The sequence below is a fragment of the Salvelinus alpinus genome, chromosome 2, assembly GCF_045679555.1.
Source record: "Salvelinus alpinus chromosome 2, SLU_Salpinus.1, whole genome shotgun sequence".
Classification (NCBI taxonomy): Eukaryota; Metazoa; Chordata; class Actinopteri; order Salmoniformes; family Salmonidae; genus Salvelinus; species Salvelinus alpinus.
This window is the reverse complement of record NC_092087.1, coordinates 104,460,093-104,476,536: the sequence shown is the minus strand read 5'-3', so window position 1 is coordinate 104,476,536 and position 16,444 is coordinate 104,460,093. Positions and strand designations below refer to the sequence as shown.

The 16,444-nt window shown below is 43.3% G+C and overlaps 2 protein-coding genes across 4 annotated transcripts in view; both read left to right on the top strand.

Moving 5' to 3' along the window:
* LOC139568398 (carbohydrate sulfotransferase 12-like) overlaps positions 1-2,856 on the top strand; it is a 15,738-nt gene extending 12,882 nt beyond the window's left edge. For all 3 annotated transcript variants that reach the window (XM_071390186.1, XM_071390188.1, XM_071390187.1), the window contains exons 2-5: positions 1-36; positions 719-859; positions 1,441-1,761; positions 1,892-2,856. The exon at positions 1-36 is cut by the window's left edge and continues 623 nt beyond it. In XM_071390186.1, the coding sequence (XP_071246287.1) occupies positions 1-36; positions 719-859; positions 1,441-1,761; positions 1,892-2,164 (771 nt within the window). In that variant the 3' untranslated portion in view covers positions 2,165-2,856. The remainder of the gene's footprint in view (positions 37-718; positions 860-1,440; positions 1,762-1,891) is intronic.
* A 2,634-nt stretch (positions 2,857-5,490) lies between these two features.
* LOC139568397 (zinc finger protein 180-like) lies at positions 5,491-15,937 on the top strand. Its single transcript, XM_071390185.1, has 2 exons — positions 5,491-6,280; positions 13,835-15,937. The coding sequence occupies exons 1-2, from the start codon at positions 5,920-5,922 to the stop codon at positions 14,779-14,781; spliced, it is 1,308 nt and encodes a 435-aa protein (XP_071246286.1). The 5' UTR covers positions 5,491-5,919; the 3' UTR covers positions 14,782-15,937.
* The last annotated feature ends 507 nt before the right edge of the window (positions 15,938-16,444 follow it).

Here is a 16,444-nt window from a genome sequence, read left to right as displayed (position 1 = left end):
GACAGACATGAGATCATCTACTGCTACGTTCCCAAGGTAGGGAGGGGAAGAGGACTGTCTTCCCCTCAGAGCCTGGTTCCTCTCTAGGTCTCTAGGTTCCTGCCTTCTAGGGGGTTTTTCCTAGACGCTGTGCTTCTGCATCTGCATTGTGTTAGGCTGGCTATCTGTAAAGCACTTTGTGACAACTGTTGATATAAAAAAATATTTGATCCTCCACCTCCTCTCCTCCCTCCTCTCCTTTCTTCCCCCTCCTCTCCTCCACCTCCTCCACCTCCTCTCCTCCACCTCCTCTCCTTCACCTCCTCCTCTCCTCCCTCCTCTCCTTTCTTCTCCCTAATCTCTTCCAAACACCTCCCCCACCCCCTCTCCTCCACCTCCCTCCTCTCCTCCACCTCCTCCCTCCACCTCCTCCCGCCTCTCCTTTCTTCCCCTCCTCTCCTCCACCTCCTCCCCGTCCTCTCCCCCACCTCCTCTACCTCCTCTCCCCCACCTCCTCCTCTCCGCCTCCTCTCCTCCACCTCCTCCACCTCCTCTCCTCCCTCCTCTCCTGTCTTCCCCCTCCTCTCCTCCACCTCCTCTCCTCCACCTCCTCCCCTCCCTCCTCTCCTTTCTTCCCCCTCCTCTCCTCCACCTCCTCCCCTCCCTCCTCTCCTTTCTTCCCCCTCCTCTCCTCCACCTCCTCTCCTCCACCTCCTCCCTCCTCTCCTCCTCTCTCTAGGTAGCATGTACCAACTGGAAGCGTGTAATGGTGGTTCTCTCTGAGGGTCTGCTGGCTCCGGATGGACAACCTTACCGCGACCCCCAGGCCCTGCCCCCTGACCTCATACACAACTCCTCCCTGCACCTCACCTTCTCCAAGGTCTGTATACTGTGTGTATACTGTCTGTATACTGTCTGCATACTGTGTGTATACTGTGTGTATACTGTCGGTATACTGTGTGTATACTGTCTATATACTGTCTGCATACTGTGTGTATATTGTGTGTATGCTGTGTGTATACTGTGTGTATACTGTCTGTAAACTGTGTGTATACTGTCTGTAAACTGTCTGTAAACTGTGTGTATACTGTCTGTATACTGTCTGTAAACTGTGTGTATACTGTCTGTAAACTGTCTGTAAACTGTGTGTATACTGTCTGTATACTGTCTGTATACTGTCTGTAAACTGTGTGTATACTGTCTGTAAACTGTGTGTATACTGTCTGTATACTGTGTGTATACTGTCTGTATACTGTCTGTAAACTGTGTGTATACTGTGTGTATACTGTGTGTATACTTTCTGTATAGAGTGACGCGTCATCCAACTTCTTTATCCCTTCTCTTCACTCTATTCATCCTCATCACCTCCCTCCCTCCCTCCCTCCCTCCCTCCCTCCCTCCCTCCCTCCCTATCCTCTCATCTTCCCTCCCCCTCCTCTCCTCCTCCTCCTCCTCCTATAGTTCTGGCGTAGGTATGGCCGTCTCTCCCGTCACCTGATGAGGGTGAAACTCCAGAGTTACACCAAGTTCCTGTTTGTCCGCGACCCCTTCGTCCGACTCATCTCCGCCTTCCGGAACAAGTTCCAACAGCCCAACGAAGACTTCTACCGCCAGTTTGGCTCCGTCATGCTCCGTCGTTATGGAAACGGGACCTCCAGGGTTCCGGAGTCAGCGGCGGAGGCGTTCAAAGCGGGGATCCAGCCGTCGTTCTCTGAGTTCGTCCGGTATCTCCTCGACCCCCAGACGGAGCAGGAGCAGCCATTCAACGAACACTGGCGCCAGGTGTGTGTGTGTGTGTGTGTGTGTGTGTGTGTGTGTGTGTGTGTGTGTGTGTGTGTGTGTGTGTGTGTGTGTGTGTGTGTGTTCTCTCAACCCAACTGTACTCAAGTTAACTTCTCCTCCTCCTCCCCAGGTGTACCGGCTCTGTCACCCCTGTCAGATCCACTATGATTTCATCGGCACGCTGGAAAACCTGGAGGACGACTCGGATCAGCTGCTCCGGAACCTGGGCCTGGAAGACCAGATAAAGTTCCCGCCTAGCAACCGGAACCGCACGGCGGCCAGCTGGGAACGGGATTGGTTCGCTGAGGTTCCGGCCGAGTTGAGGAGGAAGCTGTACAGTTTGTATGAGCCAGACTTTGAGCTGTTTGGGTATCCTAAACCAGAGAGTCTGCTCCATCACTGACAAGCTGTTTGGGTATCCTAAACCAGAGAGTCTGCTCCATCACTGACAAGCTGTTTGGGTATCCTAAACCAGAGAGTCTGCTCCATCACTGACAGGCTGTTTAGGTATCCTAAACCAGAGAGTCTGCTCCATCACTGACAGGCTGTTTGGGTGTCCTAAACCAGAGAGTCTGCTCCATCACTGACAGGCTGTTTGGGTATCCTAAACCAGAGAGTCTGCTCCATCACTGACAGACTGTTTGGGTATCCTAAACCAGAGAGTCTGCTCCATCACTGACAGACTGTTTGGGTGTCCTAAACCAGAGAGTCTGCTCCATCACTGACAGACTGTTTGGGTGTCCTAAACCAGAGAGTCTGCTCCATCACTGACAGACTGTTTGGGTGTCCTAAACCAGAGAGTCTGCTCCATCACTGACAGACTGTTTGGGTGTCCTAAACCAGAGAGTCTGCTCCATCACTTGATGCCTTACACATGTGCCTGAGAGCCGTGGATTCGAACCCTGTATACATGCAAGCCTGCCGCAAGGCTGTGCTGTTAGCCCACTGAGCTAAAGCCTAGGCATTAACTTGGGGAGCTAACACAACCCTCTAGCTCTCCACGATCAGGAGAGAAGAACCATTTAAGCTGGTTTTTTCTAAAGGGAATTGTGCTGTAAAAACTGTTTTTCAATAAAGTTTTTTTGGGGAAATAAATTGCTTAGTCATTTGTGTGTGTTCTGTCCCACTTTCACACAGAGAGTTCAATTGTATATCATTATTATTTATTACTGAAGGAAGGTCATATTTTTTATTTAACGAGGCAAGTCAGTTAAGAACAATTTCTTATTTACAATGACTGCCTACCCCGGCCAAACCCGGACGACGCTGGGCCAATTGTGCGCCGCCCTATGGGACTCCCTATCACAGCCGGATGTGATACAGCCTGGATTCGAACCAGGGACTGTAGTGACGCCTCTAGCACCGAGATGCAGTGCCTTAGACCGCTGCGCCGCTCGGGAGCCTTGTACATGTTGCAGATACACTGGACCAAATGTTTAGTAATGTATCACTGCATGTCTGCCTCACTCTTTAAAATGAATGTGTTTATTGGGTAAACACCATGTCTGCCTCTTTAAAATGAATGTGTTTATTAGGTAAACACCATGTCTGCCTCTTTAAAATGAATGTGTTTATTGGGTAAACACCATGTCTGCCTCGCCAACACTCTTTAAAATGAATGGAATTGTTAGTTAAAATTGAATACATTTTTTGACGTGTTTGGACTGCATATTTGTTTATTTTTAAATAGGTTAAACCAATTTATTATGTGTGTGTGTGTGTGTGTGTGTCGGTCGGGGATGTTGCTGTGTGACAAAACCATTGGACAATACCAAAGAGTGTCTATTACATTGACAAGATATTCGAGTGACCGATCCAACAATGGAAATATATGTCCTCCAAAATGGAGGAGGGAGATTCCTAGATGTGAGAAGTGTGCTGCAGGAGGGCATGAGACGAAAGGAATGTTTACTATCAGTGGATACAAGTTGTATGTGTTAGTTTGGGGGGTGCCCATGAGGCTGGAGATCGGAGGAGTCTGGTGAGAGAAAGGCAGGGTGAGGTTGCCAGCGTTAGAGTATCGCAGAGTGTCGTATGCCAAAGCAGTGAAGAAGGAGGAAGAGGAAGGTGGGTACAGCAGGGTGAGGGATCCTGAGTGGATTTCCTGTGAGTAGAGCACAGAATGATGGGAAGAATATCTGCTTCAGTAAGGTGGGGGGGTTTAGCGGTTATAGCCACGGTTGTCAATTGTACTGCAGAAATGGATTGGAAGTCACAGAACATAGAAGTTGTGGTGGAAGCGGCTGAGAAGTACTTTGGATTGCGAGGATTTACTGCGTAACAGTTGCAGTGGGTGTTGAGTGGTAGTGTTCGGTCCTCTCAGACCACTGGTCTGGACTAGGATTAGACAGGGTTAAATAGTGGAATGGGGTGGTAGTGGTCTGGACTAGGATTAGACAGGGTTAAATAGTGGAATGGGGTGGTAGTGGTCTGGAATAGGATTAGACAGGGTTAAATAGTGGAATGGGGTGGTAGTGGTCTGGAATAGGATTAGACAGGGTTAAATAGTGGAATGGGGTGGTAGTGGTCTGGAGTAGGATTAGACAGGGTTAAATAGTGGAATGGGGTGGTACTGGTCTGGAGTAGGATTAGACAGGGTTAAATAGTGGAATGGGGTGGTAGTGTTCTGGTCTGGAGTAGGATTAGACAGGGTTAAATAGTGGAATGGGGTGGTAGTGGTCTGGACTAGGATTAGACAGGGTTAAATAGTGGAATGGGGTGGTAGTGGTCTGGAATAGGATTAGACAGGGTTAAATAGTGGAATGGGGTGGTAGTGGTCCGGACTAGGACTAGACAGGGTTAAATAGTGGAATGGGGTGGTAGTGGTCTGGAATAGGATTAGACAGGGTTAAATAGTGGAATGGGGTGGTAGTGGTCTGGAATAGGATTAGACAGGGTTAAATAGTGGAATGGGGTGGTAGTGGTCTGGTCTGGACTAGGATTAGACAGGGTTAAATAGTGGAATGGGGTGGTAGTGGTCTGGACTAGGATTAGACAGGGTTAAATAGTGGAATGGGGTGGTAGTGGTCTGGAATAGGATTAGACAGGGTTAAATAGTGGAATGGGGTGGTAGTGGTCTGGAATAGGATTAGACAGGGTTAAATAGTGGAATGGGGTGGTAGTGGTCTGGAGTAGGATTAGACAGGGTTAAATAGTGGAATGGGGTGGTAGTGGTCTGGAGTAGGATTAGACAGGGTTAAATAGTGGAATGGGGTGGTAGTGTTCTGGTCTGGAGTAGGATTAGACAGGGTTAAATAGTGGAATGGGGTGGTAGTGGTCTGGAGTAGGATTAGACAGGGTTAAATAGTGGAATGGGGTGGTAGTGTTCTGAAGTAGGATTAGACAGGGTTAAATAGTGGAATGGGGTGTTAGTGTTCTGGAGTAGGATTAGACAGGGTTAAATAGTGGAATGGGGGGGTAGTGGTCTGGAGTAGGATCCGACAGGGTTAAATAGTGGAATGGGGTGGTAGTGGTCTGGAGTAGGATTAGACAGGGTTAAATAGTGGAATGAGGGGGTAGTGTTCTGGTCTGGAGCAGGATTAGATAGGGTTAAATAGTGGAATGGGGTGGTGGCGTTTTAAAGAGGGTTAATAGTTGCCATGGTAATTTTCCTTGTTCCCGTATTACCGGAAGTAAATGTAGGTCGGCTGTGACTGGCCTCCCACTCCAGTACAGTAGGCGGCGGTGTATGCAGCCAAAAGTTGAATGTGATCCGCCAACCAAATCATAAAGAAGAAGCGGCTCATCAGTAGCAGCTTGCTAAAAAAAAAAGTTTAAAGTATCCAGACACGTCCTGTGGATGTTAGGCAATGTGTTTTAAATACACGTATATTTACGCCTTAGTACCGCTAATCGGTTTTATTTCACATCCAGTTAGATACGACGTTGATTGTCTGATGCTAACGTTATAGATAGATGGCTACGTCCGTTTCGATAGCACCAGTGGCTGAAGCTAGCTAGTTAACTTTTCACCAACACGCTTTCCAGAAATGAACAAACGGCTTGTAACAATTTATATATTAAGTTAAAGGATTCATTTTACTTCGGTGAGTGAAGAACCGTTTGTGTCCCCATAGTGCTGTGCTCTTTCGTCAAACCAGCTAGCTACTATAGGTATCTTCGTTGGTATATTGACCTAGCTAGTTAACATTCCCAACAATGAGCTCACTAAGTTACTCCCCCCTTGTTAAAGAAGAGGAGGTCTGCTGGACGGAGAAAGAGGGTATGATGGTGAACAGTGTCGAGGAAGAGGAAGTTATTACAGTGAAGGAGGAGGATGAAGAAGAGGATGCCGTATTTGGAGAGGAGAAGGAGGCTGCCACAGTGAAAGAAGAGGAGGAAGAAGCTTTCAGAATGGAAAAGGAGGAAGATGAGGCTATCACATTGAAAGAAGAAGAGGAGGATATTACAGTGAAAGAGGAAGATGAACCTTTTGGAGAGGAAGAGCAGGATATCTCAGAAGAGGAAGACGTTTTGGGAGTGAAAGAGGAGGAGGTGACTGAAGATCTGATTAACACCAGTGAGTATCTTAAAAACGGCACAAATTCCCTGCAGTTGTTGAACCACAGTGTGGTTTATAAGAGGGGAATTCTACTGAGTTCTACACTTGTTCTGTTCTGTAGGAATTGGGTCGTTCCATATGATGTCAATCACTTTCTGACTGCACCCCCTTTTGATTTGAACGAAACCCTACATGTTTGCACATGATGTCAAACTCAACCTTGTATCTGTAATGAAGACATGGATGTCTCACAATAAGGTGGGGTCGGGTATGCAAAATGGGTCAACTTTGAGTACCTCTATCTCCTGAGGATGTTTTGGCATTCAGGTCCAAAAAGTCACTTTCTGAACACTACTACCATGGACAAACATGTGTGGAAGGTTTCTGAATACTTCTACCATGGACAAACATGTGTGGAAGGTTTCTGAATAATTCTACCATGGGCAAACATGTGTGGAAGGTTTCTGAACACTTCTACCATGGACAAACATGTGTGGAAGGTTTCTGAATACTACTACCATGGACAAACATGTGTGGAAGGTTTCGTAATACTACTACCATGGACAAACATGTGTGGAAGGTTTCTGAACACTACTACCATGGACAAACATGTGTGGAAGGTTTCTGAATACTTCTACCATGGGCAAACATGTTTGGAAGGTTTCTGAATACTTCTACCATGGGCAAACATGTGTGGAAGGTTTCTGAATACTTCTACCATGGACAAACATGTGTGGAAGGTTTCTGAATACTTCTACCATGGACAAACATGTGTGGAAGGTTTCTGAACACTACTACCATGGACAAACATGTGTGGGAGGTTTCTGAATACTACTACCATGGACCAACATGTGTGGAAGGTTTCTGAATACTACTACCATGGACCAACATGTGTGGAAGGTTTCTGAACACTACTACCATGGACAAACATGTGTGGAAGGTTTCTGAATACTTCTACCATGGACAAACATGTGTGGAAGGTTTCTGAATACTACTACCATGGACAAACATGTGTGGAAGGTTTCTGAACACTACTACCATGGACAAACATGTGTGGAAGGTTTCTGAATACTTCTACCATGGACAAACATGTGTGGAAGGTTTCTGAATACTTCTACCATGGACAAACATGTGTGGAAGGTTTCGTAATACTACTACCATGGACAAACATGTGTGGAAGGTTTCTGAATACTTCTACCATGGACAAACACGTGTGGAAGGTTTCTGAACACTACTACCATGGGAAAACACGTGTGGAAGGTTTCTGAATACTTCTACCATGGACAAACATGTGTGGAAGGTTTCTGAATAATTCTACCATGGACAAACATGTGTGGAAGGTTTCTGAATACTTCTACCATGGACAAACATGTGTGGAAGGTTTCTGAACACTACTACCATGGACAAACATGTGTGGAAGGTTTCTGAACACTACTACCATGGACAAACATGTGTGGGAGGTTTCTGAATACTACTACCATGGACCAACATGTGTGGAAGGTTTCTGAATACTACTACCATGGACAAACATGTGTGGAAGGTTTGGAAGGTTTCGTAATACTACTACCATGGACAAACATGTGTGGAAGGTTTCTGAACACTACTACCATGGACAAACATGTGTGGAAGGTTTCTGAATACTTCTACCATGGGCAAACATGTTTGGAAGGTTTCTGAATACTTCTACCATGGGCAAACATGTGTGGAAGGTTTCTGAATACTTCTACCATGGACAAACATGTGTGGAAGGTTTCTGAATACTTCTACCATGGACAAACATGTGTGGAAGGTTTCTGAACACTACTACCATGGACAAACATGTGTGGGAGGTTTCTGAATACTACTACCATGGACCAACATGTGTGGAAGGTTTCTGAATACTACTACCATGGACCAACATGTGTGGAAGGTTTCTGAACACTACTACCATGGACAAACATGTGTGGAAGGTTTCTGAATACTTCTACCATGGACAAACATGTGTGGAAGGTTTCTGAATACTACTACCATGGACAAACATGTGTGGAAGGTTTCTGAACACTACTACCATGGACAAACATGTGTGGAAGGTTTCTGAATACTTCTACCATGGACAAACATGTGTGGAAGGTTTCTGAATACTTCTACCATGGACAAACATGTGTGGAAGGTTTCGTAATACTACTACCATGGACAAACATGTGTGGAAGGTTTCTGAATACTTCTACCATTACAAACACGTGTGGAAGGTTTCTGAACACTACTACCATGGGAAAACACGTGTGGAAGGCTTCTGAATACTTCTACCATCAACAAACCTGCTTGTGGAAGGTTTCTGAATAATTCTACCATGGACAAACATGTGTGGAAGGTTTCTGAATACTTCTACCATGGACAAACATGTGTGGAAGGTTTCTGAACACTATTACCATGGACAAACATGTGTGGAAGGTTTCTGAACACTACTACCATGGACAAACATGTGTGGGAGGTTTCTGAATACTACTACCATGGACCAACATGTGTGGAAGGTTTCTGAATACTACTACCATGGACAAACATGTGTGGAAGGTTTCTGAATACTTCTACCATGGACAAACATGTGTGGAAGGTTTCTGAATACTACTACCATGGACAAACATGTGTGGAAGGTTTCTGAACACTACTACCATGGACAAACATGTGTGGAAGGTTTCTGAATACTTCTACCATGGACAAACATGTGTGGAAGGTTTCTGAATACTTCTACCATGGACAAACATGTGTGGAAGGTTTCGTAATACTACTACCATGGACAAACATGTGTGGAAGGTTTCTGAATACTTCTACCATGGACAAACACGTGTGGAAGGTTTCTGAACACTACTACCATGGGAAAACACGTGTGGAAGGTTTCTGAATACTTCTACCATGGACAAACATGTGTGGAAGGTTTCTGAATAATTCTACCATGGACAAACATGTGTGGAAGGTTTCTGAATACTTCTACCATGGACAAACACGTGTGGAAGGTTTCTGAACACTACTACCATGGGAAAACATGTGTGGAAGGTTTCTGAATAATTCTACCATGGGCAAACATGTGTGGGAGGTTTCTGAATACTACTACCATGGACAAACATGTGTGGAAGGTTTCTGAATACTTCTACCATGGACAAACATGTGTGGAAGGTTTCTGAACACTACTACCATGGGCAAACATGTGTGGAAGGTTTCTGAACACTACTACCATGGTCAAACATGTGTGGAAGGTTTCTGAACACTACTACCATGGGCAAACATGTGTGGAAGGTTTCTGAACACTACTACCATGGTCAAACATGTGTGGAAGGTTTCTGAATAATTCTACCATGGACAAACATGTGTGGAAGGTTTCTGAATAATTCTACCATGGTCAAACATGTGTGGAAGGTTTCTGAATAATTCTACCATGGTCAAACATGTGTGGAAGGTTTAGTTCAAATCGAAGCGGGTGCAGTCAGGAAGGGATTGAATTCATATGGAACAACCAATTGTTTAATCTAGTAGCCTACCAAATAACAAAGATGTATACTTAATATGTATCCTATACTGACTTGGCTACCCATAAAACTTCAATTAAACACAGTCTCAAATAGCCATCTGTCCCTTTTTATTAATAGCCGGGCAACTGCACAGATTTCAGCAAATCTAACGCTGGGTCTAAATGAATTGTTAATGAGGTCACCATTAATTACCATGATTTGTTTACGAGGTTTAAATGTTTGATTTGTTACATTGAAATAATGAATGAATAACTCTGGAAACATGATGGTAGCCGTTTTTTAAACGCTACGTGTTAATCGGATGTCTTATTCAAACTCAGTTTACAAGCTGATCGTGACGTTGGCCCTTTACTCATAGTTACTGCGTTGTTTTGAAAATAGCCCGTAGACTAACAAATTGACACAACTTGATTTTTATTTTTTATTATATAAACAGCTAAACCGCAATGTTCACTGAATTTTTGTTGTTGAAATTGTCCGATTTTTGGGGGGCTGATTTAAGATGAACCTCAGCCCTGTTATATACTCATTTAACTTAACATGGCCTTGCAGTTCAATTTATTTATTTTTTTGCTATTTTGTACCAGTTTCTGTCTCTGTACAAAGGCATGGTCTTCAAGCTATGGAAGATGACAAAATATTTAATAATAATTGATTGTACTTACATGGCACTTTTCTAGACCCCAGACCTCTTTACAGTGTAAAGGGGAACTCACCACCTTAATTAACTCAACTTACATACTCTTTATTTACATATATTTGATTGGCTCCACCCCCCTCTTCAGAGGACAGGAAGTATTTTGTTTTGTTACAGATTTTGTGACATACATTATTCATACATGGTACTTTCATACACAGTATTACAGTGCCTTCGGAGAGTATTCACATCCCATGACTTTTTCCACATTTTGATGTGTCACAGCCTGAATTTAAAATGGATGAAATGTATCATTTTTTGGGGGGTCACTGGCCTACCAACAATAACCCATAATGTCAAAGTGGAATTATGTTTTTCAACATGTTAACAAATGAATGAAAAGCTGAGCTGTCTTCAGTCAATAAATATTCAACCCTTTTGTTATGGCAAGACTAAATAAGTTCAGGAGTAAAGATGTGCTTAACCATTCACATAAGTTGCACAGACTCACTCTGTGTGCAGTAAGAGTGTTTAACATGAGTTTTGAATGACTACCTCATCTCTGTACCCCACACATACAATTATCTGTAAGGTCCCTCCGTCGAGCAGTGAATTTCAAGCACAGAGACCAGGGGAGGTTTTCCAGTGCCTCATAAATAAGGGAACCTATTGGCATATGGGTAAAAGTAAACACGTTGAAGATCCCTTTGAGCATGGTGACGTTATTAATTACACTTTGGATGGTGTATCAATACAGCCAGTCACTCCAATGATACAGGCGTCCTTCCTAACTCAGTAGCAGGAGATGAAGGAAACTGCCCAGTGATGTCACAATGAGGCCAATGGTGACTTTAAAACAGAATTTAATGGCTGTGATAGAAAACTGAGGATGGATCAACAACATTGTAGTTACTCCACAATACTATCCCAATTGACAGAGTGAAAAGAAGGAAGTCTGTACAGAATATATATATTCCTAAAAAATCCATCCTGTTTGCAACAAGGCACTAAAGAATTACTGCTAAAAAATGTGGCAAAGCAAGTCCCTTTTTGTCCTGAATACAAAGTGTTACGTTTGGGGCAAATCCACACATTACTTAGCACCACTCTCCATATTTTCAAGCATAGTGGTGGCCGCATCATGTTATGGGTATGCTTGCAGTCATTAAGGACAGGGGAGTTTTTCAGGATAAAAAAATTTATAGAATGGAGCTAAGCACAGGCAAAATCCTAGAGGAAAACCTGGTTCAGTCTGCTTTCCACCAGACACTGGAAGATTAATTCACCTTTCAGCAGGACAATAAGCTAAAGCACAAAGCCAAATCTACGCTGGTGTTGCTTACCAAGGCGACATTGAATGTTCCTGAGTGGCCTAGTTACAGTTTGATTTTAAATCGTCTCAAATCTATGGTCAGACTTGAAAATGGCTGTCTAGGAATGAACAACCAACTTGACAGAGCTTGAAGAATTAAAAAAATATATATATTTTTCAAATATTGTACAATCCAGGTGTGCTGAACTCTTTGACGTATGCAGAAAGACTCACCGCTGAAATCGCTGCCTGGGGATTCTGACATGTATTGATGTGTATATTTATGTCAATGGGAAATGGGTCTGAATAAAACGATCTATTTAATCCGTTTTGATTTCAGGCTGTAATGTGGATTAAGTCGAGGGGTATGAATACTTTCTGAAGGCATTGTACTGATAGGAATACAGTTTGATATACACATGCAGTGAAAACAGGACAAATATAACCCCCCCCCCCCGCCTCGACCAATCAGATGACCGGATTTATCAGTGCCATGGGATCTTTAGTGACCACAGAGTCAGAAGGCCCGCCTCCTCGACCAATCAGATGACCAGCTTCATCAGTGCCATGGGATCTTTAGGGACCACAGAGTCAGAATGCCCGCCTCCTCGACCAATCAGATGAGGGAGTGTGTATGCTGACCGGCTTCATCAGTGCCATGGGATCTTTAGAGACCACAGAGTTGGGACACCTGTTTAAAGTCCCATCTTCTTCCATTTTGTTGAGGAACATTCCATTGTTAGTTAGTAATTCGACATTATTCAAGTAAAAGTGTAAGGTGTAAATGCTTGTAGGGAAATTAACAACGTTTCCCTATCAAATAGATGAACTCCTCTGTTCTGGGAATGGAATCCCTTATGCCAGCTAGCTCATTTTAGATGAGAGTAGCAACGGTTAGCTACTAGGCATCTAAAAGAGAGTTGACAACTTTACCCGTTTGCCGAAAATGTTTGTCCTTCCTCAATGTTGTGAGTTTGAGTGACGTTGCCAATTCTTGTTCCTGAATGTATTTAGTTATTTGGTCCTCAAACTTGAACTCGAGGTATACCATTTGGGAAAATGAGGCGTTTCTCACGAACCAGAATACGCGCCATCACATTCCTCATCTGATTGGTTGAGTAGGCCGACCTTCTGATTTTGTGGCTGTGGTAACTAGTGACCACCGTTTTTATCGGCAGTAAGAAACGACTAGCCATTGACTGCTAACAGCTGCGAACTGCTAGCTAACTGGCAACCACAAAACCATTCAACATCGGGAGAAATCGGTTGATCGCCCTCTTGTGGGGAAAGTAAGAACTGCCGAAAATGCACTGTCAGAGTATACTAAGACAAAACAAATCAAATGAAGAAATGCACTGTCAGAGTATACTAAGACAAAACAAATCAAATGAAGAAATGCACTGTCAGAGTATACTAAGACAAAACAAATCAAATGAAGAAATGCACTGTGAGGGTATACTAAGACAAAACAAATCAAATGAAGAAATGCACTGTCAGAGTATACTAAGACAAAACAAATCAAATGAAAAAATGCATTAAAAAGCTGAAATTAAACAATGAACAGTATCTAGTTAAACAGAGCTGAATTAAAAACTCCACATGAGCATAGATAAACAGCCCAAGCTTCTATTTGCTTAAATCAAAAGGTGCATTAAGGAAATGGAGACCAGGCTCAAATAGAAGCCTGTCTCAAATAGGAGTCTGTTGTGTTCAGTGATTTAAGCAAATAAAAGCCTTAAGTCTACAAAGCACTACAGTCACTTTGATGACACTATTTTATTGAGGGGAACTAGTCTAGATTAAACCTGGTTGGAAAACAGTTTTATCATGTGGAGTTTTAATTCAGCTCTGTTTAACTAGATACTGGCTTTTTATTGAGGGATCTAGTCTGGATTAAACCTCCTAGGAAGACAGTCCCATTGCACTTATCGCAAGAGTTGATATTTTAATGCTGGTGTCCTGGCAAAGTGTCCATTCATCCCCTCTCCTCCTCCTTTAACTATTCACCAGGTTGTTTCTGTAAATGAGAATATCTTCTCAGTCAATTTACCTGGTAAAATAAATAGTTTTTTCATTCAGATCTCTGTTTAACCAATACTGTTTTTGTTTGTCTTTGACAGGAGAGAGACCAGACTCTCACTCTGACAGTGGGAAGAGTCCTCCAGAGGAACCAGACCCAGAGACATCCAAACCAGCAAGACAAAACCACTACTGCCACTGTGGAAAGAGTTTTTGGTGGTTAGGGCACTTTAGAGACCACAAGAAAATGCACATAGGGGAGAAGCCTTACCAATGCTCCCAGTGTGAAAAAAGTTTTGGCCACTTATGGAGCCTGAAATTGCATAATAGAATACACACAGGAGAGAAGCCTTTCCACTGCTCCCTGTGTGGAAACAGTTTTACCCACTTAAGGGGCCTGAAAAGACATGAAAGGACACACACAGAAGATAAGCCTCATCACTGCTCCCAGTGCGGAAAGAGTTTTACCTTGTTAGGGAGCCTGAAACGACATGAGAGAATACACTCTGGAGAAAAGCCTCACCACTGCTCTCAGTGTGGAAAGAGTTTCAGCTGGTTAACAAGCCTGAAAATACACGAGAAAACACATACAGGGGAGAAGCCTTTCCACTGCTCCCAGTGTGGGAAGAGATTTTCCCAGTTAGGGGATCTAAAAGGACATAAGAGAACGCACACTGGAGAGAAGCCTTACCACTGCTCCCAGTGTGGGAAGAGATTCACCCGTTCAGGAAACCTGAAAAATCATGAGCTAACACACTCTGTATATAAGCCTTATCACTGCTCCCAGTGTGAAAAAACATTTTTTTCATCAAATGCCCTGAAACACCATGAGTTAACACATGCTGAAGAGAAACCTTTCCACTGTTCCCAGTGTGGCAAGAGATTTTTCTTATCAGGGCACCTGAAAAGACATGAGCTAACACACGCTGTGGAGAAGCCTTTCCACTGTTCTTATTGTGAAAAGAGTTTTAAGAGTTTATGGAACATGAAAGTGCATCAAAAAACACACACAAAGGAGAAGCCTTCCACTGCTCCCACTGTGGGATGAAATGTACATGTTTTCAACAATTGAAAGGGCATGAAAGAATCAACAGCTGAGAGAAGTTATCAGTGGTCCCAGTGTGGGAAGGGATATAGTACAATTAGAGCCATTTGTGAAAGAAAATCTATTGAAGATAGTTTGGTTTATTTGTTGTGTATAAAAATGTTGTGAAAAATATTATTCATGTGGAATATCCCTTTACTATGTTCCTAGAATTGTATTTAAAGGGTTACATCTAAGATGACGTGAGTTAACATTTATTGGAACAGGTGTATGTACCATTCTTTTACCATTATTTATACCATTATATTTAATCATTTCTATCTTTTTAAAAACGTTTTACTATCCATATTAATTGGAGCCTGTCTATACATAATTTCTGTCACTCATCAACAGTGGTGTAAAGTACTTTTACTTAAGTCGTTTTTTGGGGGTATCTGTACTTTACTTTAAAAAAAAACTTTTATTTGACTACATTCCTAAAGAAAATAATGTACATTTTTACTCTGTGCATTTTCCCTGACACCCAAGAGTACTCATTACATTTTGAATGCTTAACAGGACAGGAAAATGGTCCAATTCACACACTTATCAAGAGAACATCCCTACTACCTCTGATCTGGCGGACTTACTAAACATAAACGCTTCATTTGTAACTGAGTCAGGGGCTCCAACCCTCAGACAAATCTGTGAATTTAAAAAAACAAGAAAATGGTGCTGTCTGGTTTTCCTAGAATAAGGAATTTGTAATGATTTATACTTTTAACTTTAAAATCAAATACTTTTAGACTTTTACTCTAGTAGTTTTACTGGGTGACTTTCACTTTTAGTTGAGCCATTTTCTGTTCAGGTATCTTTACCTCCAGTCTGATTGGGTTATTTTCCCACTGCTGTTCATCAACGAACTGTGTGACAAACCTGAACTTTATTTTTGTGAAATGAAGCCTACAATAAATAGGATTTTGTTGAGGACAATGTTGGGCCATTACACATGTCCACTAGGGTACACATGGCCACTGGGGTACACATGTCCACATGTCTACTGGGGTACACATGGTCACTAGGGTACACATGGCCACTGGGGTACACATGGTCACTAGGGTACACATGGCCACTAGGGTACACATGTCCACTGGGGTACACATGGTCACTAGGGTACACATGGTCACTAGGGTACACATGTCCACTAGGGTACACATGGTCACTAGGGTACACATGTCCACTAGGGTACACATGGTCACTAGGGTACACATGGTCACTAGGGTACACATGTCTACTAGGGTACACATGTCCACTAGGGTACACATGGTCACTAGGGTACACATGTCCACTAGGGTACACATGGTCACTAGGGTACACATGGTCACTAGGGTACACATGGTCACTGGGGTACACATGTCCACTAGGGTACACATGTCCACTAGGGTACACATGTCCACTAGGGTACACATGTCCACTAGGGTACACATGGTCACTAGGGTACACATGGTCACTAGGGTACACATGGTCACTAGGGTACACATGGTCACATGGACTTAAAGTTCATGCAATTCAAGAACACACACAGTGCTCCCGTTGTCTGATATTTTTGACTGAGAATGTGTTTATGACGTTCCTGACTCGATAGAATGTGTTTATGACTTTCCTGACTAGATAGACTGCATGTACA